This window comes from Haemaphysalis longicornis, unplaced genomic scaffold (genome assembly GCF_048455015.1).
Source record: "Haemaphysalis longicornis isolate Haplotype H1 unplaced genomic scaffold, Haemaphysalis longicornis Haplotype H1 scaffold_5, whole genome shotgun sequence".
In the NCBI taxonomy this organism is placed as follows: domain Eukaryota; kingdom Metazoa; phylum Arthropoda; class Arachnida; order Ixodida; family Ixodidae; genus Haemaphysalis; species Haemaphysalis longicornis.
The window spans coordinates 67,309,419-67,335,550 of NW_027526385.1; the positions used below are offsets into that span (position 1 = coordinate 67,309,419).

The 26,132-nt window shown below is 46.1% G+C and overlaps 1 protein-coding gene across 3 annotated transcripts in view; it reads left to right on the forward strand.

The window, feature by feature from the left end:
• The first annotated feature begins 215 nt into the window (after positions 1 to 215).
• The window catches only part of LOC144138371 (17-beta-hydroxysteroid dehydrogenase type 6-like), a 32,297-nt gene continuing 6,380 nt past the window's right edge, over positions 216 to 26,132 (forward strand). The window contains exons 1-2 of one of the 3 annotated variants that reach the window (XM_077670621.1): positions 216 to 454; positions 8,450 to 8,633. In XM_077670621.1, the coding sequence (XP_077526747.1) occupies positions 8,528 to 8,633 (106 nt within the window). In that variant the 5' untranslated portion in view covers positions 216 to 454; positions 8,450 to 8,527. The other 2 variants (XM_077670619.1, XM_077670620.1) reach the window with 2 other exon arrangements.

Sequence of the window (26,132 nt, forward strand, 5' to 3'; positions counted from 1 at the left end):
TTTGCGCAGGCGACAGGTATTTGCTGGCTAGCGTTGCTCAAAACCGCTGTGCTTGCATCGTCACTTAACGGACTGTTGCTTTTGTCGGTCTCTCTGCCTATCACTCTCTCTTCTCTCTTTTAATTTTTATTCCTTCTGTTTCCCCCTATGTAGCTTTCTTTTTTGTTTTGTGGACGACCTTTGAGCCGATCTGCTGACAGGTTTTATGCGTTTCTATTTCCGAAGCAGCAGAGGCTCCGTGCTTGAGAGGTGAGCTGGCCTACGATTGCTTTCACACCGTTTCTGTGCGTTGGTGACTTCGGCCAGTCAAAAAAAGCTGGTGTTGAAACTTGTTGAAACTTGTGGAACTTGGGGGCGTCGTCGAGCGAATCTGTGATCGTGGAATAGCGATGATGGCATTCCCGGCCATTGTGTTCTGCAACGACGTGACCGCATCCTGCCATCGATAGCGAAGGTATGCTCTTTCAGCATTAATCAAGAAACTTCTCCGGTAGGCAGTGGCAGTACTCTATCGCCTGACGAAATATTGCTGGTTGGCCTTGTTGTTCGTGATGTGCTCGCTTGAATTTTCTGATAATGACGTCATCCCGAAGGCTTCCTACAGCGGTGATGATGCTTTCTTTTCTTTTTTCTCGAAGAATCCGATTTACTCCCAAAAAAAAATTCGGCCGAAATTCAGAGAATTGCGCGCTAATGCGTAGCGTTCTTATTCCGCTTGTTTAGAGTGCGAGTTCCTTGCAGCTAGATATGCTATGATTAGCTAAAGACGATGGGTTATTTTATTGTTCTGAAGTTTTCTTTTTAGCGATCAGGTGCGTTTACTTAGCCAATTATGTATTTTCCCTCAGATTCAAGGCGAAGGGCGGGGCTGGTACGTTATCGCTATTTTTTATTCGCATTTCAGATGTTCTCTTGCGGAATTCCTCCGTTTACTTCGGTTTTTGCAGAAGCTGCATACGAAGCATATTTGTGATTTCCAGCGTTGATTTTTGTGATTTTTTTACTTTTTATGTTTTATATTTTCGGTTTTCAATATTCTGTTTGACCAATTATCTCCATTTACGAACGATTAAACGTGTCGCCACCGCCAAATGTGCATGCTTGTGGAAAAGCAGGGTGTTACACGGTACTGGCTGTGGGGGTGCTGGGCGAAGAATGCTGCGCAAAAAACAGCATAGAGTTGAAAACGCAAATGTGGAAACACAGTGAAATTTACTTTGTTTTTTCACTTATGTGAAAAAACACAGTGAATGTGATTTGTGCTGCGTTTGATATTTTTCTTTATTGCTTTCGTGATATTGCCGCGTTCATAATACGCAGAGCTCGCCGTTACTGCACCCAGGAAACATCCAGCCGGGGTAGGTTTTCTGCGCTTGATCACACCCCAGCACAGTAATTCTGGCGAGTCAGTAAGCGGTAGAGGCTTCTCCGGGTGGGTAAAAATCAAGAAAGGCTGCTCTCACAAATCACTGAGAGCGGTCTGTCTTGATGTTTGCTCAACAGGTAAAAGCCGTACCGCTCTTTGACTAGCCAGACTCGCCGATTGGGAGGGAAAATCAAGTTAAAAAAATCCCGGGCACTCTCCACTAACGTGAAACATCGGGAGGGGCGAAGAATGCAGTGTGTAAGTGTATTCTTGGCGCCTTGGCGTTTTTGCTGGCGGAGATGAAACCGTTAGGGGGTAGAGGTATACAGCTTTGCTGTAAAAGTCTGGTGTCCTTGAAGCACGATGCTCTGTAGCGCGAGGCGTGAACGAGTGTCCCGGTGTTTTTTTAGTACGCGTTACGAAGCGCTCCGGCGCGAGGCGTAAACGAGTGTCCCGGTGTTTTTTAGTAAGCGTTATGATGTAGCGCAAGGCGCAAACTACTTTCCCGGTGTTTTAGTGCCATGACTGCACGAGACGACGATTACAACAACGACGGCGACACGAGACGCCAACAGCCCCAGCCCTTAATAAGGGGCTTGGCCCCTAAAATACCTCTTCCCATTTAGCCTGTTTGCTAATCCCCTGGATTTACTGTCTAAACGTCAGTAATTACTTACTGAGCTGCCTTGCGACGGGTATTTCACCTCTAAAGCCTCAGATTTCTGTGATGGTGTATACATATGTTAAACCTTTTGAGTTAAAAATGTATCAGCGTGAATTCAGCTGCGGTACTTGACAGTACGGATGTCGTATATATAAAAAATGCGTGTTTTTATGCCTAAAGATCAAACATCGATTAAAAAGAAGTGACTCACATTGGTACGGTGTACAAGCCAGACCCCAACGGTGCAATTGTTTAGCGTTGCCATTTTTTTTTTTTTCGCGATTTAGGCTGAGGGAACCGCGCAGATGGGAGTGTGTGTCGTTATTATTGAAGGTAATGGAAAGCTGACGAGACTATTCTCATCGTTTGCGACTACTGGTACAGCGCCACCGCAGATGTCGCTGTTTATCAATTGGGCCGGGTGATTGGGCAGCAACGTACACCGAATTTAACGTAAGCTAACAATAAGGGGGCAAAAAGAGTGCCATAGGAGGAATACAGGAAAATGAAGAGGCAAGACAACCACTGGCACTGCATTTTAAAGCGAAGTTTTCAATGCCTCTCTGGTGACGTTTGATGTTGCAGTAGAACACACTGCAGGAAAGCCAATTTTACACAACGGGCTTCACAAAACAACGATGATTATTAGCGAGTGCAAATCAAACGCTTCGATAAAAGAAAAAAAAACTCTTCTCGTGGATGGAACCTAACCTCGATCCCTCGCGTTTTGAAGTCGATGTCCATCCGATTTCGTTATACCGACACAGTCGAAGCAGTTTTGATTTGGGACTTTGACTTTGACTCAATTCGTGTTGAAAACGTTTCGCGTTTTAATCATCTTTCTCTTAAGAAAGGGATTTGGGTTTTTCTTGCCTTCGTCTTATTAAGCTGTTTTTTTTTTGTTCTAGCCGTGAACTAAACCACCCAGCAAAGCATATTATTGAGCTTGGCTGCAATATCAGAGAAAAAATCGCGCCAAAAATTTATTTGATGACTAAAAAAAATGGCTGAGCTTACGATGCTCCCTAATGCGATATTTGGGCGCAGCAGTAGTGCAGTGAGGCAGCACTCACTCGCGGGTTCTCCTGACGGCATGCAGCGATGATGAGCCTCTGCGTCGGCGGCGCAAAGTGCGCCTCAGGAAGGAGCCCCGAACGGCGTCTTAAGCGAACGCACATCATAGTCACGTGCATGCCGCCCTCACGTTTTCGCCGAGCGTCGCGCCGTCGAGCGCCTCGTGCGGGCACAGCATACTGCCCCCTCGCCTCCCCCACCGCACACTTTCGCAGAGCGCTGCCTCGCGCCGCCACGGCGAACCTCTCTCCCCTCCCAATTTTGCGGACTCTCCTCCTTCGCTTTCTTTCATCGTTCGCTTTTTATTTCACTCGTCGGTCTTGCCATCGTTCGCTCAGTCACGCCGAAGACGCTGCTCAGCCAACACACAGCCGCCGAAGGGCTGCGCCCTAAAATAGAAGCATCGAAAGTATTAGTTTTTCTCGCCGTTGCCACACATCTGCGATGTGGGGCGCTGTAGCGAGGGCTGCGAGGTCGCGTCATGAGTTTACACCACCTGCGGCCTATGACCGCCTATTAGCGCTATTTTGCCTGGGGGACAGATTCATCTCGACAAATTGTTCCCTCTCTCCTACACCCTCCGTGTTTCAAGTTAAAATTGCTCCTACCTCGCCTCTGTTCGTTATTTCCATTTACTTTTACACAATAACTTCCCCCTCCTCTACTCATGTCGTTCCCTCTACCCCCTCCAGACTACTCACATTGGAGGTCAAACTTATCCATTAGAAAAAAAAAACGGCGGGGAAGAAAATCTGGGAAATGCCAATAGTACAAACAAGAGAAAGACCAAGTATGAAGGTAGGTTAAAGCTGGGAGTTGTCTGCACGATGTACGAGCAAAAAAAAAAAAAAAAAACACACACACACACATACAAAAAACAAGTACATTCAAAATCGATGAAGCAACAGTCGGGAAAAACAGTCATGAGATGTGGACAGAAAGCTGAAAAGAGGTGTCGAACATTTTAACAGCAGTGCTGCTTAGGCTCTTGGTTTCACCGTCCATGAGCAGAAATAATACCAGAGAAATACCGAGCGCACGTGAGCATGCGTCTCATGGGAAGCTCCCGGCGTCATCCAGCCTTGCGCGTGAGCTTGCGCAAAGTGAGGGGCTCGCAAAAAGAAAAGAAAAAAATAGCGAGCGCACGAACCAGTCAGCGCTTGAGCAAACAGCGTCGCCGACAAGACGACTGTCGTCTGCACCTGACGTCGCTCGATCCGCGTTGCTAGGGGCAACCACCTGCGCTCATAAAACTCGTACCGCCGGACCGGCGGCGGCAGAATTCTCTCCTACTCTGTGCCGCTCATACGGGGGTGGGGCGACCAAAGAAGATCCGGACGCCAGAACAAGAGGCGGCTTATAGGGATTGATTGATTGATTGTAGGGTTTAACGCGCCGACGCAACGCAGGCGATGAGGCGCGCCGTAGTGGAGGGCTCCGGATTAATTTTGACCACCTGGGGATCTTTAACGTGCGCCGAAATCTCGTACACACGGGCGTTTTTGCTTTTCACCTCCATCAGAAAAGCGGCCGCCGCGGCCGGGAATCGAACCCGCGACCTCGTGCTCAGCAGCGCAACGCCTTAGCCACTGAGCCACCGCGGCGGGTGCGGCTTATAGGGAAGTGCGCCGCGCCGCCACGCCAGAATGCAATCGTCCCGAAGAACAAAAAGAAGATGCAGTGCAGGTGCAGATACAGAGGGAGCACTCGAAAAAGACTTTGCGGCGAGGACGATGAAATATAGGAAGACTAAAGAAGGCACCGTACAAATATACCACTTATATACTTTACATTACATGTGATCTGGTCTTCTGCTGACGAGCGTCACATATATGCATAGGCTAAATGGTTCTCAGTGACTTAAATTGTGCTCGTCGAGTTTCGCTTAGTGAGGCGAACACAGCTCTGCTGTGCCATCAGGCATGCACCGTTGTGCAAGCTGGCTTCGATGTTTTTTTTCTTTGAGCAATAACAGTCACAGAGAAGTAACTCATTGCTTCACAGAGAGCCTACCAGTTTGCTTGGGGACAATAACGTTAACTACAATAAATGAACTACAATAAAATTAACGTATTCAGGAAACTAGAACTATCTATCTCAAGTCCTATCTATCTATCTATCTCAAGTCCTATCTATCTATCTATCTATCAAGTCCTATCTATCTATTCTGTCTCAAGTCCTTTACGCAACAGAAATTTGTTGCAGTGGGTATACAAGTAAAATAGAAAATGACGTGGTTAACTTTTTGTAGGAAGGACGCAGAAAGGATGTGACATGTTGCATTAGAATGTGCTAGGTTGGAGGATGATGGGATAGGTCTTCATCCTGCAGTGGACACAAATAGGCTTATGATGATGATGGCGATGATAATTATGACTAGCCAATAAAATCCGCGCGAGGGAAACGGCTGCCTTTGCGAAGCACTAGGGTTTGAAGGTGATCGGCAAAAATTCAGACACAAATTTGTAGAGGGGACCAAAGGGAGATTAAATACTAGTGGAGGAAAAAAAATACTGGTCACCATAACGCAACACAGCTACCACCTACTTCGGAAAATTTTTTCTAGCCTTATCATGGTGTTATTAGTAGCGCTAAGGTTAGAATTAACAAAGATGTATTAGAAACTACGCTGAGGGGGCGCATCCCTCAAAGCGAAGGGATGCCGATGTCAATCAATCAATCAATCAATCAATCAATCAATCAATCAATCAATCAATCAATCAATCAATCAATGAATCAATGAATCAATGAATCAATGAATCAATCAATCAATCAGTTGTTTAAACATTTTATTTTATAATTATTATTGATTCATTCAGTCAATAATGTATCAATGAACAATGCCTGAAATGATTCCCGTGGCTATCTTCTGAGCTCATAGCGTAACGCAGCGGAGCTTTTATAAAAACAAACAAACAAAAAAAACGATATATCAAGTAGCGATTACCCCCGCACTATTGGAATAATCAAGGCGTTGACTGACTGTCGATTAGTCTGTCAATGATTAGGTGTACCTGACTGACCTAACATCGCCCTATATTTCAGAATGATGGGTCACTTTGGTGAAGGGTTATTTCATTGACATGGCGATTCCTCATGAAATTCGAAACTAGTTGTTCTCCGAAGGGGGGGGGGGGGGGGGTGTTATACCTCATACCTCATCGGTAAAAAAATCAGAAATACTAGTCTGCGCCCAAACAATATCTTATTTCTGTTTTCTTAGCATAGTCTCGTTTTTACAAATCAATTTATTGACGAAGTGTGTAATAAGCCTGGGCAGAAAAAGGCCGAAAGAAGGGGGGGGGGGGGGAATGCGCAATTTTTCAAATTTCAGGGTGGCCGTTTTGACACCGACCCCCCTTCCCCCCCGCCTCTCACTGGCTATGGCTTTCACCTCTAATGCCCGTAACTTTGCACCCATGCAATATCCGACATGGTGGTGCGGTATAAACTTATAACGCATAAATAAAACGTCAGAAAGACTACGAACGAAATTCCGTCGTACGTTAGAGAGCCTCCAGTCAGCGTAAGTTATTCTGTAGCCCTTGAATATGGCGTGCCTCGTATCCCAGAAGTGTTCTTCGATGCGTTAAACCCTAAATTTGACGCATGACTTGGCTAACCGCGAACTACAACTTTAATCCTTCCGATACCGATGATGAGCTGCTAGTGCGAAGGTAGGATGATTTTGTAACACTCACATCGCGTGAGTTAGAGTTGAATGGCGAGAAAGGGGAAAAACGAAGAGTTGCCAAATCCGCGGCGCCGTCTTCAGACTGCCTTTCCCCCCTGCGTAACGTCTTACTCCACAGTAGCGTAACCCTAACGTAAAACCGCGTCTGGTGAACGTGCAACCATGAATGACCAGCGTCGCCCAAGGTTCGACACTATAGCTTACGCGGGGCTTCTGAATGGCGCCAGGCCGTACACGATTCAAGGTTTCAATCCATCAAACGCAGAAAAGAAAAATACGAGCTGCCTCGAGTGCGGTTCGCTTCCTCAAATTGCCCACTCACGCATCAGAATACGGCCGACCACTAGTATACCCTGGAATGTCCACGACCCTCTCCAAGGTAGTAAAAAAACAAAAAATGGACAAAAGAATAGGTCGTAGAGAAGGAAGCCTTTCTCGGGAGATTTTCGTGCAAGGGATATGCACAAAGCCATTTCTCCGCTCTGCCATAACCTTAACAACTAGCTAAAAGAAGGACAACTACCGAGTCACGCCATCAGCGTGTGCGGCATCTTGGCAGCCACGCGAAATTCGAGGGCGTTTCTTTTGTGGCGTCCCGCTATTGCTTTTAGTATTCCCCTTCATTCTTTTCTTGATCTGAACTTCGCGTGAAAGGCGGTCGAGCGATTCCGAAGGAACGGAGAAAAAAAGATCGTAAAAAGATAGACCGTGACGAGAGGAGGCGTGCGGCACAAATCCACCGGTGCCGGATCACGGGGAAAGGCCCGGTCGACCGTCGTGCAGTCGAGGGGAAAAGGAAGTCGGCAAGCCCTCTCCGGTCCGCGCTCCCGTCCGGAGCCAAGAGAGCGGGCGAAGCCGACCAGTCGACAAGAAGGTCTGCCGACCTTGGGGACGGACGAAACGTCGCACGAAGCGCGTGATTCGAAGCGACTTGTGAGCGCGCACCAGGAGCCGGAGCGGGCCCGCAGCGGACGTCTTGGTCGCCACTTAAACTGCCACTCAACGACTCCTCCGCGTGGGCTGTTGCTGTCGACAGTCGTTCCGAGGTCGTGTCGGAAGCGTACGGCGCTGATCCAGAACTTCCGCCTCATCGGCGCGCTGTTTTAACTAAAGACAGACAGGGGAAGTCCTCCGGACACCAGAAGCAAGGGGACAGTTCCGGGAACAAGACCTTTCTCAACGTGGTGAAACTCGACCGTTGCGGCTTTCAAAAAGTGCGGACTCAACTAGGCTGAGTTCGTTGCTTCGAGTGAAGATGCTGGAGAGTGCCGTCTGGGTCTCAAGACTCCCGCTTCTGGAATGAAGGAGGTACAGAATGCGGCAAGGCGGTTGTTTTTTGTCCCATTGCAATTGATTGGGCCAGAACTTACGTTCTCCGCTGCAGAACAGGCAGTCGACTGCTGACGTTCATCTTCCTTCACCGCGAACAGCCGTTAAGAAGAGTTTTGCTTCGACTAAACGGTTTCGCGAATGTGTCAGACTTCCCTGTAGTGAAATCTGAAGCCCTCATAAGTGCTAGAACGCTCAACAACTTGTATCTCGCGAATCAGATGCAGACTCGCTAAGGAACAACACTGAGTTCCACTGATAACCTCGAACGCAGATAACAAGGACGTGCGCAGTTTACTTAAATATTGACCTCTTTCCACAGTCCATGGAGGGAAGAGCTCGGTAGCTGCAGACAACTCGTGGACGGAACTTTGTCGAGGACGACTCCAAAAACGCAGCCATGGTAGCCGAAGAAAACGGCAAGCCCTCGGGACTCAAGAATGGATCTTCAAAGGGCAGCATCGTGCAAACAACGGACGTGGTCAAGAGAGCAGTCTTCATCACAGGTAAGCCTCCGTCAAAACACACTCCGCCCGCAGGCATGTGCATCATGATTGAAAGATAAACGGGGAGGCGGCGGCTAGTATGTTGAGCAAGGCATTGCGGCAGTTAACCAATTATCATACAAATGAGAAATAGCGTCAATGTAAGCTTCGGTGGTCCGATTGACGCGTGGGACTTTCTGTATCTGATCACGGAGCTTGGAGCCTATAGGCTGCGTTCATACGTGTTTTTTAGCCGAGGTACGATCCTGTTAATTGGCTGGCGCATAGAATGTCGCTTGAAGGGAGCGCTATCACAAAATAATTGGCCGCGCATGCTTCCTCAGGGGTACTAAACGCCTTTCACACTTTGATTGATTGATTTTGGGGTTTAACGCGCCGACGCAACGCAGGCGATGAGGCGCGCCGTAGTGGAGGGCTCCGGATCAATTTTGAACACCTGGCATCTTTAACGTGCGCCGAAATCTCGTACACAAGGGCGTTTTTGCTTTTCGCCTCCATCAGAAAAGCGGCCGCCGCGGCTGGGAATCGAAACCGCGTCCCCGTGCTCAGCAGCGCAACGCCTTAGTCACTGAGCCACCGCGACGGGTCTTTTATACTTTCCGAAAACCAGTTTTGGTGTTTTGATGAGAACGTGATGTCACTTTTTTGTCAGTTATGCGTAGTTGATGAAGCGTGTCACAGCCGTTCAGACCCTTGTTGTTGACAATAACATTGCAAAGGTGCTACGGAAGGCTCATTATTTATTTCGAAATCATGACAAAATCTCTAAAGTGCGCCGGTAGATTACGGGGCGTGAGTTAAACAATAAACGAGTTGGCGACAGAAATTACTCTCAGTGACTGCTTCGCAACCGGGCTTCGACATTCTAATGAGTCGGTTTACTATGACTTCGTAAATCCGCCCACCGTGATTAAAACAATTTGCCACAATACACAAACGAAAAGAAAAATTCTGAGCGCCTCCAAATGACGACCGCCTGCCTTACACCTCCACAGAGTCTCAACGCTAACTTTTAATATTTTGGTGGGTTAGCGTTGCGAAAAAAACTTCTAAAAAATACTAAAGATACTACCTAATACCCGTATTTGAAATATTATTAACTACAATTATGCTCGTGGTATTAATATTATTATAGCGATAAAATTATAATAATTAGTGCTTAGTGATTAAATAGTGGCGCATTGAGTCATCTAAGTTTTTGCATCTACCATGCAGGGAGGTATATTCGTATAGACACTGTTGACGCGGCGAGCTGATACAGTCAGGAACCCGACAATATTAACAGGAGCAAAAATGCAAGCTGGAATTAAAGCTATTGCACGGTTGGATGTAATCCCTCGTTAACTCGAAGTAGTAAAAAACGGGAAAATTTTCGAGATAAGCGGTATTTCGAGTTAAGCAGAACGCCGAAAATGTTTGCCCAGGTCACTGTAAAATAAAAGCCAGTGCCGCGAGGAAAAGCTCCACTGCACGAGAGAGCTACCGTAGTGAAGGCACAAGAATTCGCAGGGAAAAAAAAAAATTCCTTGATTAACGCGACTTTTCTCTCCAACGTCAGAGATTTGCACTGCTTTGGGCGGGACATTTTGGTCGATATTCGGAAGCGTCCGTTGCACAGACCACTCACTACTCAGCAAAACTGAACTCAAGATGCGTCGCGCGCAGATCGCGGGGAAAACAAAGAATACCAGCTCGCACATGCAAGGGCTCGGTTGCGTACTGACGGGCGCACGCTACAGTATTCTAGTTCACTATACGCACGCTGCACACGCTGCCCCACCGCGCAAAAGTCGCGCGCAGGTGCGCACACGTGATCACTCTCGGAGTTGCTTGAAAAGGCGGATAGGAAACGGCTGCGTCCACGGGAATTTCAAATTCGCCCTTCACGACAGCGTTTGGCATTATAGTAAGAGCTAAGCGTTCGCACGGAGCCCTCGTTTCCTGTTGGGAGTGGACTTTGCCTTCTGCCTTCCCGAGATTTCGAGATATCCGCTGTCCCCTCCGAAAAACGTTTCGAGATAAGAGGTGGCAAATATATAGCACCCATGGGAGGTTAATGCACGGCGAAAAAAAGTTTCGACTTAACCGAGGTTTCGAGATATGCGAGTTCTATTTAATGAGCGTTTACTGTATAATTTAAGGGTGTGGCTATTCTGCCGGCAGCCGGGAGAAATACGTTTTCGAAATTCTCCCGGCAGTCGAATCTCATTGGCTGATGAAGTAACGTCAGAAGTGCCGGGAAATATAACCTTTTCGTATTCTGCCGGCAGCCGGGAGAAATACCTTTTCGAAAAGGCCGTGTCTAGCGTTCCGTCCAGACGAAACGGCAACTGTCACTAAAGTTCCGTCCAGAGGAAACACAACTCGCGTTGAGAGCAGTCTCTCTTTATTTTTACCTAACCGGCCAAACCGCCACCGCTCACTGACTAGCCAGAATCACTGATAATTATTAATCATTATTAATAAGTACAGATGATACAGATCCGGACGGATCTCAAAGCCGCCACCCGACGCCCGCTTCACAATAATTAAACGAGAGCAGTCGGTCTTGATTTTTACCCAACCGGCCAAACCGCTTCCGCTCGCTGACTAGCCAGAGTCATTGTTAATTATTAACCACTGGTAATAATTACAGGAGATCGGGCGTAACTGGCGATGGCTACGTCGGCCTTGGCTCCAGTGAGCGGGAGCGGTTCGGCCGCTTGAGTAAAAAACCAAGAGCGACTGCTCTCACCGCGTGAATTGCAAAGCGGGCGTGAAGTATAGCTATTACAAAATGCTAACCACGACAGCAAAAAAATAAAATAAAAAATAAAAACAAAACCGTCGCGAGAATCGAACCAGGGACTACAACGTCCGTAGTCAGCGGCGGAAGCGCTACACCAAATCCCCTTTTTTTCCCGTTATTGCCCATCTCGGACAGCAACACCAGGTACCAGGTACAATGACAAAGAAAAAAAATCACAATAATGCCGCCATGCCCCCCAGGGCCGGTGTTGTCATTTAAAATTCCCTAAGCGTAGTCAGAAGTTCAACTTTATAGACTACTACTCTGGTGGAGGGGTGCAGCCATGACACGCACGGCTAGATAGGTTTTATTTTTCGCTACACCAAATCCCCAGGACGAGAAATGGCGGCTAATCGGCTGGTTTTACGCGCGACGCGCGACGTCGCGCGTTTGTCACGTGACTCCATCAGCCAATGAGATTCGACTACCGGGAGAATTTTGAAAACGTATTTCTCCCGGCTGCCGGCAGACTTGCCACTCCCATAATTTAAACGCTCTACCGGACGTTCTATTGCGACTGAGTCGAGCGTTAATTTTATTTCACCATAATCATAATCATTATCATAATTATCTCCGTTATGAACAAGTTTTTTTACTCGAGGACGGAAGCCTCTTGCAGTTCCTGTCTCGCGATGTCCCAGTTCGCTCTTTACCACCGATTTTTTTATTCCGTTTCTCTATCGAGCTAACTGACGTCCCTCAGTAGCCATTATGCTTCCTGGTGGACCATCAGTCATCAGTCTTTCCCAAGTTCAGCCAAGTCCATTTCGCTCCCTTTAGTTGGACTATGAGTCGTCCACCCGGGTCTATTCCCTGATCCACTAGGCTCGTTTTCTATCCCTAAGCGTTAGTACCATTACCATTCGCTACATTCGCTCCATTGCGCGGAAGTCCAACCTGTTGTTAGGATTTTAGAAATCTATAGAAACTTTTCTAGGAAAGTTTCCATAAATTTCTTGAAAAAGTTTATATTGATAGAAAAGAAATCTCGAAAACTTTTTAAAGAACTTCTGCACAACACAGAGAGGGTTGACGGGTTTATAATTCTGAAGTTCGTTAACACCTCCCTTCTTGCGAATAAAAATTATGTTGACATTTTTCCGGACCAGGGACACCTTTAGTGTTTCGAGGCATTCTGGGAATAATTCCGCAAAATTTTCTAATACACGGTCGCCTCTATTTTAGGGGTGATCCACGATTACCCCGTCGCTTCCTGCGGCTTTTCTTCTCTTCATTTCTTTAAACAGCATCTGCACGTCATCGTTAGTTACTCTTACGATCTCGCGAACCAAGTTATCCCTCTCGTTACTCTCACCAGACCTGATGTTGCTAGCGTGAAACAAGACATAAAATCTTTCCGCCACTTTCATTATCTCGCCCCTGCTGTTCATAATGTTACCGCGTTCGTTTGTAAGTGCACCAAGCTTCTTCTAGGCTGAGATAAAACTTCCTGGTTTCGAACGCTTTCGAACTTTTTTAAATGTCTAACTGAAAAAAAAAATTCCCCCAACTTATGCATCCCGGTTCGTATTCTTCTGTTCTACTTACTACGTTTTTACTTACTAAAAGTTTTACTTACTACGTGATCCGAAATTGAGGCTAATTTCATCAGTTCGATCGTTGTAGTCGTTTGGCGTGCAATTTGTATTATTTGGGAGTTTATCACAGCCCCGAACAAGCAAAGCTCGGTTCGCACAGGGAATAAAAATGATCAAATACTGGTCTTTTCGTAAGCCATAAACTATCCCTCATGTGTGTACATACTGATTCACTTCATAGTTAAGTTTACAGCCCTAATCTCACATTACATAACTTCGTCACTATTGGTTTGTCTGCCTTTTTTGCCACTTAGGTATTCTTTTCTTGACACTACTGCGAAAATAAGTTCTTACCGGTTGTCAAACGTATCAATAAATCATTTTAACAAGCCATTTTCGGGGCAGTGAGAAATGCTTCCGACAGTGAATTATAATTTCATAACCTTTCATGTTTTTAATATCCTGCATTCGTGCATTCCATTGTGACTACTGGACATTCCTGTCTAGTAAAAGTTCCACTACTACCTCTAAAAGTAAACAAAACAATAAGAAAAAAAAAGCCTGAACAAAACTGAAATTAATACATTTCGCAATTAAGAACATTTCGCTTTAAGAACAATGTACTACCATAGAACATGAGTTATTTGATCCAGCTAAACATTCGTGACGAGCGGATCCCCAAGGAGGCCTCGTAGTAGACCGAAGAGGTAGGAGGCTCTAAAAAGTTGGTGCACAAAAATTACCCCACCTTCCCGCAAAGGGAACCCTGTGGAGATGCGACGCATCTTGGGGGTTCCCAATTGGTGTTTCCGTTGAGCTGATTCTCTAATTGCGTGAAACGTGTGAGGAACGCGTATGATGTATTCTTTATTTAACACGCGGCGTAGCGTTAACAATGACTGCCTTGTGGTCGCTGAAGTGTACGGGTAGTGGGTGGTGAAGTAACGGGACCACCGTGCAATTTGCAGCGAAGATCAATTCTATGCACGTGCCCGAAATCGGAACGCCGGTGCTGGAACGACCGCGGCTATGACGCAACACAATCCAAGACAATCCACTTTAATCCAATCCAATCCAATCCAAGCCAAGTCAAGCCAAGCCAAGCCAATCGAATCCAATCCAATGCCCCTCGCGAGAGAGTGTTCGCTATCGGAGAGGAGAGGGGGTGAGCGGCGGAGAGCGCAGCTCGCGCGGCGAGGAGAATGGGGGAGGGGTGTGGACGGACAACAACAACGCCGTATGGAGGGACAAGGCGAGTGAATGAGATGCAGTCGCATCTAAAAAGCATAAAACACGCAACGGTAGAGGAAATATTAATTTAGAGCTCGCAGCCTTGGAGAACATATGATAAGCGTTGTTTGTGTCTTTCTTTTTATCATAGTGATGCTTGCATGACGATATAAAAACATTTCCCGTATGTATGTCATGACACATCATCATAGCCATCATCGTGATTTTCATTATCATCATGACCCATCAATCTGAAGGTGCGGTAAGCTGCGTGTGATATCGATCCTAGCGAGGAAGTGGTGGGAGCATGCGCGCGTATTTGTGCGATTATGGATACGCGCGATCATATTCTATGTAATTTGTTTATTAAAAATATTTGCCAGCTCGCACTAGTGGCGCAAGGCTGGGAGAGAGAGAGAAAGAGAGAGAGAGAGAGAGAGAGAGAGAGAGAGAGAGAGAGAGAGAGAGAGAGCTCTTTATTAGATTATTAGATGAAAGCAGAGAGATTTGCCGGCATGTTCCCGCCTGCATGCTACTCTGCGAGGATGGGGAGAAGGGAGTAAAGGCCCTAAAAGAAGTAGGGCAGAAGAAAGAGGGGAAAAGAAGAGATTAAAAGAAAAAGTGAACACGAAGCTTTGCGTGGTGACTTAAAAGTCCACACGATCTCACATGTAAAGTTCTAAATTGTCTCTGCGAGGCCGATTCCGTGTAAATAGTCAAATAAAGCAACCAACACTTTTCTCTGGGAAGATGGAGAGGGCCAGGGTCCAAGGAGACCTTTCAAAGATATAGATGCTGGAGAAACAGTGGAACTGGGAGTCGACCTAGCGTCTTCCGGTTTTGCTAAGTTTTGCTGCGTTTCGCTAGGCTAACCTGAGTGTTGAGGAGTGAGGCCAAGTTTAGCGGATATTTACATGGCCGTTCCGCTCGGTCCAACACACTGACAGCGGATCCCAGGGGGGAAGAAGCTAAGTCGCACCCCTGCTCCGCTGTTTCTCCAGTATTGCACGACTATACTATAGTGTAAGCTGCGCCATTTTCTTGCGTCTTAGCAGCGCAAGAAAGGCTATCACTTTTAAAATGGCAAAGTAAGGGGTGAGCATACGCATATCGTTCATGTGCTCACACTCCAGCGGGTGCAACAGCTGGCTTCACTGTTATAATACCGTGCCTGCGGTTGTGCACCTTTTACAGGCCGCGCAGGTTTTTTTTCTTGTTTTTTTTTGCTAACGCCACCGGACCAAATTTTAAACAGCTCCGCTCTTAAAAAAAATTAACCTGAATTATTTTGGTTGCCCCCTTTGCGCTAGCCTGTGTTTCCCGGCACTGGGTGCACGAATGGGAGCAAAACACTTGGTCACTTGAGCAAAATCGCAAATTCGACGATTTCTTTTGAATTTTGTCGCCGGCATCAACATACGCCCGCGCTATACGGTAATCCTGGACGCGCACTGGATATTAGCGGAACCTCATTGAAGTCGTCTCACCTGCAGTGGATTGCGACCAATAATGATGTCCATTCTAGTAACCTCCTCCATTAATGCAAGTGAACTTATTCCTCCCTTCAAATCTCTTCGTAAAGGCGTTTCGTCAATCGTATCAAACAAACATCGCTGCCGACCCGGATCCCTCAACTGCAGCTGTGGGCGAAAACGGGGATTTTATACCGAGCTGGCGATATCTTCTTCCTGGCCGGCAAAAACAATTGCTAAGCAGGGCCAAATGAAGCTCATGTGTAAATTCCTCCTTTGCGTCATTCTTACCTCCCTTAATGTGCACTCGTGCACACCAGTTTACCGATAGCTTAAATCTCGCTCCCCCGCGTCCTATGATGTTGTGCGGATAGATACTTGAACGAGGTTAGTTTGGGTACGGCGTGCATCTCTGACGTTAAACATTTGATATCTTCGCAAACTTTACTGCTTCTAACTCACATATTCGGGCTCTTGAAGTTATTCGAATCAAGGCGTCGAATGAATATGCTCTTATTCTGGCGTTGTATTGTTGCAGCCGGCATTCAGAATTAGGATTATGTCATAAAGGAAAACAGGGCTACTTTTTACGCGTTCAAATTGGGTGTTGTACAATTAACCGTGGATACGTTATACAAGTCCGGAAACCTGGTAGTTCTAATTTCTGGACATGCGGGTGTGTTCAGCCAACAGTTACTTGGTTTGCCTCTTCAAGGCAATATTTCGCATCACCGAGCCTTTAAATTGCGCACAAACTTTGCAAGAAGCACCCTGTAGAAACACTGAATGATTGGTTCTACGGCGAAATTCGTTGCCCGCAGAGAGTTGCGTTTGCTGGCTGCCTTCCCTCGTCACCTTGAATAACTATCTTTCGAATTTTACATATCACGCAAAGGACGGGACGCAGACCGTAACCTTGGGGCACACCAACTACGCGCAGGCAGTTTCCTCAAGACACAGAAGACTCAAGCACTCCTAATTAGTGGTGATAGTAATGCCATGTCGGGAAACGTTGCGCCTCTGCGCATGCGTGAGCGAGGGCGGATTCGTTCCTCTCGTAACTATTACGTTCGCCGCTCCGTCCTTCAAGAATATAGTAATTGCGTTAGTTCCCCCTGTTTTTGTGAACACACCGTCTCCGCCGTCTCTCCTACGCGATTTCTTTTTAGCCCCGGTAACCACTTAACGCAGTCTTGCCGGAAGCTATATCTGAATTGTTAGGCCGCTCGGAGTCGGCCTTGAACGGAACAAAAGGGGCAATCTGAAATTCTCGGAATAAAGACAATACGGCCGGTTTGTTTGAGTGTATCTTTAAAGCAAGGAAGTAGCCAGGGTGAAAAGGGAGCGGATGTTTCCTGTGAGGCGGCGTGCGGCATTTCCTGCGCTTATATCTCCGCGACAGTGACGGATGCCGGGAAGGTGGAGACCGCCGTCGCAGCGGATTTCGAAAACAGGAAGTTCCAGGTTCACTTCTGTCCCGCCCACTGCGTAGCAAATGTGCAACCGGCGCTCGAATCGCGAAATGTGCGCCGCCCGCCGCCCTGGTTTCCAATGACGAAACTGTTCCTTAACAATGGATTGCTTAAGTTTGGGCCATGAAGAGAACATACATTTTTTGTCTGATTTGAAAGAAATGGTCATTAGTAACTCACTCATCTCCATTCCATGGTCAAGCGCAAGAAAAGCTCATTCCAGTTAAGAAAACACTCGAGAAATATTAAAAACACTAAAATTTCCCTCTACAGTGATGCAACATGGGAAGAAAGGGTACATTAAAGGCGAGAGCTAAAAACACAGTTATCGGTGTGTTAACTGCACGTTAGAATGTAAGTGATACGATAAAATTGACTAGAGGACCCGCCCAGTCATGTTTTTTGGCGGTGGCGTCGGTCGGAAAACCATAGTTGCACAAAAAACACTGTGCGACGTTACACAAACGTCGCCTGAAAGTGGCTGGAAAGTTCCCACTACTTCATCTGTTTTCCAAAGCTTTCATGGCCAATGTTGCTCAGGAGCAACAACTCAAACAATATTGTAGCGTGTAGATAAAACTAGAAAGCACTTATAACAACTAAGCACACGGAGAGCAAAAAAAAAAAAAAAATTCACGCATCTGCACGAAGCGAATCACGACGAGTGGGCGAAGCACTGGGGATCGTTCTTACCGTAAATCACCCGTGGCATTGCCCACTCGAGCATGCAAATGAGTGACAACGCGTGTGTACAGCATATACAATTCCAATGGAATCCAATTCGATACAATTCAGTTTAATCCAATTCAATCCAATACAGTTCAATCCATTTCAAACCAATCCAATCCAATTTATTCCAATGCTCCTCGAGCATGCGCAACACTGTGTACACGGACGCCAAGCCCGGACAAAGCGAGGTCCTCAGGTGCTTCGCCCTTAAAATGTCGACACAGCTGGGGCAAAAGGGCTTCGTCATTCTCTGCTTTCAGTGCACTCTCGCGCTTACGTTAGCGGGAGTGACCACGTCACCACGATTAATAGAAAGTCTGTGCTGCTCCAGTTGTCCTGCATAAGACGACACCGTGAAATATTTTTCTCTCTCGCAATTTGTGGCTCCTTTTTCGGCATTTAACACCATCTGTTGGCATAAAGAGGTTCCCGGAGCTTCAAAAATTAAAAAAAGAGCGGGCAGTACGTACTTTCCTGTGCTGAAAAAAGTCTTGTTTATGTGTGTCAACTCGCTCCAAGCCCGGAAACTCAATGGGCTTGCGACAGGTAAGCTAAATTGCGCAATTTCGTTGTTAATACAAATGATAGCCATACAAACTGTACGTTATCGTCTTCACTTGAACCGTAAATCATGCTAATCAAGGTAGCTTTCCTGTTCAATTGATATATATGAGCAGCCAGTGCCCAGTGCTTCCCAGTGCCCAGTGGGTCATCGGGTCCGTCCTATTGAACCACAATTTTTCTGACTTGATATTTGCCATCTTGGAAGTTATTTTAAATGATAAAAATGTTTCCACATTATTAAGCAGAAAATTAAAGTTTTGGGCACCTCTATTATTCCTTCGTAGTTTGCGCTAAAATTGGTATCCTTGTTAGCGCTACAAAGCAGCCTCGTTAACGAACGCACATTATAATTTGTCGTCATGGCGCAATTAAGCTCTGATTTAAAATCCATACGGCGTACAAACTGACTGACATGGGAGGTGTAATTAGGTTTACCTTACAGGCGGGCAAGATTGGCGGTCACTGTGCTACATAAAGCTGTAGACTGGGCTAGTTGGTAATTCATAGTGAACAAATGTAGCGCAGCAGAAACACAAGAGACGAAGGACATTTTGAGCGCTCGTCCGTGTGTATTCCTTCCGTCTCTTGTGTTTCTGCTGCGCTACATTTGTTCACTGTGCTACAGTCGGGATGGAAATATTTATGTGTTCTTCGATCATAACGAACAATAGCAGTGGAATGTCCAAATGTGGAGGAACTAATCGGTTATTAGAGAAAAGAAACCTAGTGAAGCACTATCAGTGTAGCCCCAATCGCATCTTAGAGGGTCAATTTAGTTTTTTGCTTAAGATTGTGAAAACAGTTTTGTGATCTGGAAGGACTTTCGACATCCCAAATATGAAGTCGTAAAAAAATTTGGTTCGCTAGGACGGACACAACGAGATGTTATACCTGGGAAACAGTGGGCACTTGCTGCTTCATAAATCAGTCGAACAAGCAAGCTACCTTGAACAGCATGATTTATGGTTCAAATGAAGGCGCGTAAACGTAAAGTTTAAATAGCTATAATTTGTAATAACGAAATTGCACAGTTTCGCTTACCTGTCACTAGCCCATTAAGCCGCCGGGCTCGATGGGAGTTGACACGCATAAAGAAGACTTGTTTTTTAGCACACAGAAGTATGTGCTGTTCAGGACAGGATAGAACAGGACAGGACAGGACAAGATAGCGCCTGTCCTTTCCTACTTATTGTGTTCGTCCATTTTTAGCGCTAAAACCACGTCGCGCAGTTCACACCAACTCGCCCAGCAAACACTTTCTCTTTTCTAATTTTTGTAGGTCCGGAAACTTTTGTCTGTCAACAGATGGTTTTAAATGTCGAAAAAACTACGAAGTGAGTGAGAGAAAAAAATATTGCTTCAGTTGTTGCTCTTGACCAGAATTGGGAATCAAAAGGTTTTAACAGACCAACTTTTCAGCATGTTACCTCCGCACACGGCTAGGCTAACTGCAACCGTGGTAGGCAGACAGTATCTGAAGGATGCACTCTGTATCATCTCAGTTCTGTCTTGAGCGACTCAGCCAACCTTTCTTAATTCTTAATCCCTCTAAGCTTGAACAACGCACTTGTTGGGGTGGTTGATATTCAATTCACATCACTCCGGCGACTGGCGGGCATTGCCGGAGGCAACAGCCGTTTTAAACAAATATTAAACCTAATGGCGTCACGTCCGCCGTAGAGAACGACGAAGGCCACTCCACACTTCGGAGAGGGCCTCGTTTGCATTTTCGCAGTTCCTATCGCCCATTTCTGTCTCGCGAAGAACCGCCCTGGGCAAGATCCCTTGACGCGCAATTGTTATACCACGTTTGTCCTTTTCCGCCTGGCGTAAAAGCGGCTTTTGGCGGCCACCGGTACGTCATCGCGCGTCAAGGCTTGTCAGGATATTCACGCCCAAGGCGAGGCAGGTTTGGTTGTCCGTGATTCACGCACTAAAGTCTCAGCACCGCGGCGCTCTTAAGAGAAGCGATCGATAGATTCAGGAACGTGGTTTTCCCATATCAGACTGGCGGCCCCCTTTTTCTGTGCGTGTATATCTTCAAATCGCGTTCTATAGTTGGCGTGTTGCTTTGATACATGGACAAGCTCCCCCTTTTGAAGTACGTGCAATAGCTTCGTAGAATTTTTTTATTTTCATTTTACCTAATAAACGAGCGTTCCGTTTGGGTCCTCCCGGTCGACAAGTATTCGTGTTTTTCCGAGCTCTTACCCGGCAATTTTCACGTTACACGGGGTATACCACCGAGAACCTTTGGAGATCAAGTGGGCGTGACGCTATGGGAAACCATTGCTCGATTTGTGCGTGCGTGTATGCATGTATTGTATCTGATGCTATTCGTGTTCGTGTCATTCAGAATTCTGAGGCATTTAGACTGGGCAATTTTCGGGCGCTTAAAAACTTTGCTCAAACTCTACAATCAGCAGAGGTTCGCACAAAAGAAGTAGCCAGGGGAGGGGATACGATGGCGCTTTACCCAGAAGCCAAAAAGGAAAATAATTATATTCGGCATAAAATTTTGCGTAGCGTTTACGTGATACCAACGGATACGTTGGCGCCTCTGTTCGCTATTTTTTTCCCCCCTCTTGACCTGTCATTTCTTTATTATCGATCATTTTTAAAATGATTTTCCGCCATGATTCATCTCTTTACTCGTCTGCTTAAATCTGAGTTTTGCAGTCTGATCTGACGCCACACACACGGGCGGAACGAACAGCTAATTCAAGCGGAAGCGTGTAGTTGAATATCCTTAGAATTATTAATTCCCGCAAACGATGTTTTATTTCACCCGCTGCGGTGACACTGTGGTGGCTAATATATATATATATATTTAAGCTCTTCATGCGCTTCGAGTAATACGGCCTGAAATGCATGTGTTTGGGTTGGGACCAGAAGAAATTTCGAATAAAGCGATATTTCGCGTAAAGCGAGTTCGTTATAACAAGGAATTACTATATATATATATATATATATATAGTCAAACCTCGTTATAACAAAGTAGTCTCAGGAGAGCACGTTAGTTCGTTATAACCGGTATTTGTTTAGCAGTAGAGGTAAAAATAGGCTATAACCCATCAACCATCAGGCTCGCGCAAAAACACTTGATACAAAAATGCATGTTTATGGCTTCTAACCCACTACAAACAAGGTAACCCTTACCTTTCTCCTTGTCGCATTTCAAAGTCAATGAACCCGAACATGATTACGTGAAATTACAACGGAACAAGGTACACTTGAAAAAACAGACCTGTGTCCTTATTTATTTGATGAAGGATGAAGGATCTTCGTCTGGCGGCTACTCACAGCGCTAAGCAGGATGAAAGTTTTCACAGTGTCCACGAACAAAAGGGCCTTTATGTTTCTGGAGTTTCGGACTACGGGAGGTTTTCCAAGTAGCTTCTCAGCCTCCTGGTCACATATTTCTTCGTTATATCCGATATCGCGGGGCTCTCACGGTTTCAATAAAAGAATAAGTGTCACTGAAATAAAGTTCGACCAACCAAAGTTTGTTTTTAGTTCACTATATCCGATAATTCGTTATATCAGTGTTCGTAATAACGAGGTTAAACTGTATATATATAGCCGTTGGGGCTTTGGAAGGGCATTTCCGTGCCCACACCGCTTTGCAGGTTAAACCAGCGTGGTAAGTCGCTTAGCTTCGGCCCTGCCACACGCAGCTTGTGCAATGAAGTGTATTGTAATCACAGGCTAGCACAAGGCCACATGCCGCCATCGCAGTTACTCCTCGGAAAACACCCCCTGCCGCCCCCACCACCACACGCGCATGCACGTGCGCGCTTAAGAACGTTCGCCGGGATGCCGTGGCAAACGATTTAGACAGTCGTTGTGTTAAGCACTGCTCGAGACAGCTCATCGAGGTTAGCCTTGCACTTTCGCAATGCCGGGAACGTTGCGCCTTCATTTCCGAACGGTATTTCCGCACCCCCTGCGGCCTTCGTAGCACGCTTTCAACGTGCGGTGTCCCCGTCCATTCAGAGGTCGGGTCAGCAAGGATGCGTCACGTACGTTGACAAGGGGTCGCTCGAGGAGGACCAGGCTGCTTTTAAAGGGACCATGAAGACAAAATTAGCACAAAGTTAGCACAGGACCGGGAGAATTGGAGATTATTGGGAGAGGCCTTTGCCCTGCAGTGGACATATGTAGGCTGATGATGATGATGACGATGATGATTAAGACAAAATGTGACTTTGTTCAGCTCGAAAGAACTAGACGTTGGTAGCTCACTAAGCTTCGTTCCAGCCACGAAGGACATTTTTAAATCGAACAAACGCAAAAAAAAAAATATTTGGAACTTTTCAAATTTCAGTTTTCAAGTGACGTCATATGGGCAGGAGAGACGTATTATGGGCCTGCACTAAAGCATAGCTATCAGCGTCGTAACTGCACGTTAACATCGAAATGATTTGATCGAACAGAACTAGAGACCCTCCTGCAATCGCCCAGTCATCGTTTCCTGGTGGTGGCTTTGGCGGGCGGACGCCAAATGCGCAAACGAGATTTTGTGAGCTCATACGGAAATCGGCCGGAAAGTGGATGGGGAGAGGACGCCGCTGCTTCATACGTTTTTTTATCACGATTATTTGTTTGAAGATTGTGATGTACTTGGGTCATTGTTACCGGAGCTATACTAATCTTAAATTTGTAATTATCTTTCCTCTTGCTTGTCATCTTGTGGAAACACGTATAACACATGTCTAGACAATCAACGAATTAACGACACCTCCAAAGCCAAACCCTAATGATCACGACGTTCATTTCTTATCTTTGCCACCCCCCCCCCCCCCCCCCGTTTATACTGCCCTTAACATACCCACATAAATGAATTACTTACTTTAATGTTCGCAGTCGTTATGTTTCGTATGGTTAATCACGATGTCCGCACAGAAAGTTTCAGATCGGAACTTCTTGCTAACTGTAATAGAACTCGGTTATCGGTGCGTGAGAAATTTGTGCTGCCTAAAATTCACACCAATTACGTTAGCATGACTGCTAAATTAGCTGGTTATCTTCATGTAACTCAATTTCTCCTGAAATCAGTCTTTCACGGCTGGTTCCTTTTGCGAACGTACTTAAAATAACTAATAAATAAACTATAGCTACACCATGGCCAACGCATAACTTTAATTTTGAAGTTGAAATTTCTTTATTTTTTGTACTTATGCTTGTTTTATGCTTGTTTGATGCGACGTTGTATGTAATTATATTTTTGCGGCCCCTAATGTGAAAGTGGAGATTTACACTGCATCTAACGAAAACCTTGTCTAACATAGCTTAATCCTACGTTTATAAGCACTGCAGACTTGTTTACTATCTTTCTATACTTTAACATCGTATTAATTGTTTTTTTCCCCTTTGCGCCCTTCCCTACTGCGTTCTCACACATTGTGTAAAAGCTCTGCATTAGCAACCGTTGTCTGCTGCACATTATGCATTATCAAAGCCACGATGTGTTAGATGTCCCCCTGACATATCACACTCTATAGGACCGGCTCATGTAGTATGCTTATTTGTCCATCCTTTTAGATTTACATTTACACTTTATATTAGACTTCAACTTTAGCAAAAAAAGCAGCCGTTTCAATGAACCAAACTTCCGTTTTGTCTTCGTAATAATTCCTTTCAATCCCTTTCAATCTCTCTCTCTCTCTCTCTCTCTCTCTCTCTCTCTCTCTCTCTCTCTCTCTCTCTCTCTCTCTCTCTCTCTCTCGCCGTTAAGCCTCGGTTGCGAATACAACTAAACGCCTAGACGTTCTGCTTCCTCCTGGAATTGTCAAAGGACTTCACCGTCTAGCCGCTTGAGACGCTTTGCTTCGTGATCCGGTCCCGCCTCGAGCTATAGAATGCCTCCGTTCTTCCTCTCCCTTACTTCACCTGCTGTGTTTTGGCGTCTACAGTCATCAAAAGTATTAATAATAACGAAGAAGCGGGTGCCAGCCTATGCAAAGAGGGAGCGCTTGCAATTGCCACCACCGCATTTTCGGCGGCTGATAGTCGGTCTTTAACTGACATTCTTCACTCAGCTGCTCCTGCGCATGCGCATATCTTCGCTTACTAGCCCGGGCACTACCACAAGCGGCCGCTCCGAGCGTAGGCTGGAACCTCGTTCATTGTTGTTGTTAACACTGTTGACGACTGTTCGGCCACTTTACGCTGCTGCCGAGTTCGAACTCGCGCTACCGGACCCTTGGGGCATGTAATGCGGCGGAATGAGACCCGGTGGGCCACCAGGCTAACATAGTGTCTATCAAGAGACGGGACTAGGCGAAGAGGAAGACCATTAACTTGACCAAGGGACGACGTTAAAGTACTCGGAGGCAACGAATGCTCTCCGGCAGCGCAGGACAGAAGTCATTGGAGATTTGTGGGAGAGTTCAAACTTGAGCTGGCGGGCGCGTAACTTCGAAAGAGAGCGGCAGCGCGACAGTGGAGACGAGGAGACAAACACTTGCGCTTGTGTTTGTCTCAATCTCGATTGATTGATTGATTGATTGATTGATTGATTGATTGATTGATTGATTGATTGATTGATTGATTGATTGTAAGGTTTAACGCGCCGACGCAACGCAGGCGATGAGGCGCGCCGTTGTGGAGGGCTCCGGATTCTGGTGATCTTTAACGTGCGCCGAAATCTCGAACACATGGGCGTTGTTGCTTGCCTCTATCTCGTCCCGTCCAGTCTGTTGCGCTGCCGCTTTCTTTCGAAGCTGTAGGAGAGACCTTCGTCTTCCAGTAGACTTAGATGGGCTGATGACGGTGATGACGATGGAACGCTTTCCAGACTTGTGGTCTAGGAGTCGTTTCGCAATTACGGACGCCGGACGTCGGATTTTAAAGCGAAAGCTTTCTTACTGGGGCCAATGCCGTCCTGTCAAAAAAAAAAAAAGAAAAAACAAAGTGCATTTCCAAATAGACTGGCTGGTCCAACCATAAGATGTCTAAACCCACGGCGCGAGCCTGAAAGGAACCCTGCAACACATTTTTCAGCTTTTTAAAAAATTTTAAATGCTTGCAGAGCGTAGTCACCCTACAAACATAGTACTTAGATTAGGAGGTTGCAAAGTACGTCAGCCAAACATTACTGCTCTATGCCCATCAGATAACTTGTAAACTCGCTCAAAAATTTTTCTCCCTTTCTCGGCCTTGAAGTTCTTCGACGGCCCGAATTACGTCACCAAGGCCGTGTAGCGGCTGTTGGCCGGTTTTCCTTCAGGTGAGGCAATAAACGCTTTTCGATAGCAACTTTAAAAAGAAAACCACAAAACAAATCAGAAATGAAAGGCGTATCTGGTGCGACGAGCAAATAACGCATTGCTGCTCCGTGCTGGCGATAACTATAGCTTTCGAAGTGGTTCCACACGCGAAGGAAAGAGGGAAAGCGCTTATCGAAAGTGTTGCAGAGTCCCTTGAAGCCAGGCTTCCATTGTGTTAAAATGGGAAATCGCAAAAAAAGGAACGGTTCTAGATAAGACAGTACACGCATCGAACATGAATAAGAAGTATACTTTTATCTCATAAACCACGTATCGGTATACATTTACATATTTCGTAGATGCGTTTGCTTACTGCCCGAAAAATGGTCGCATGGGTTCATTCTTCGTTTGCTATTTGGGTGTTTGATGGTTTGTCGATTGATTGGACGCACCTTTCAGCCCCGGTTGGACGCACTTTTAGGTATCGCGCTTCTC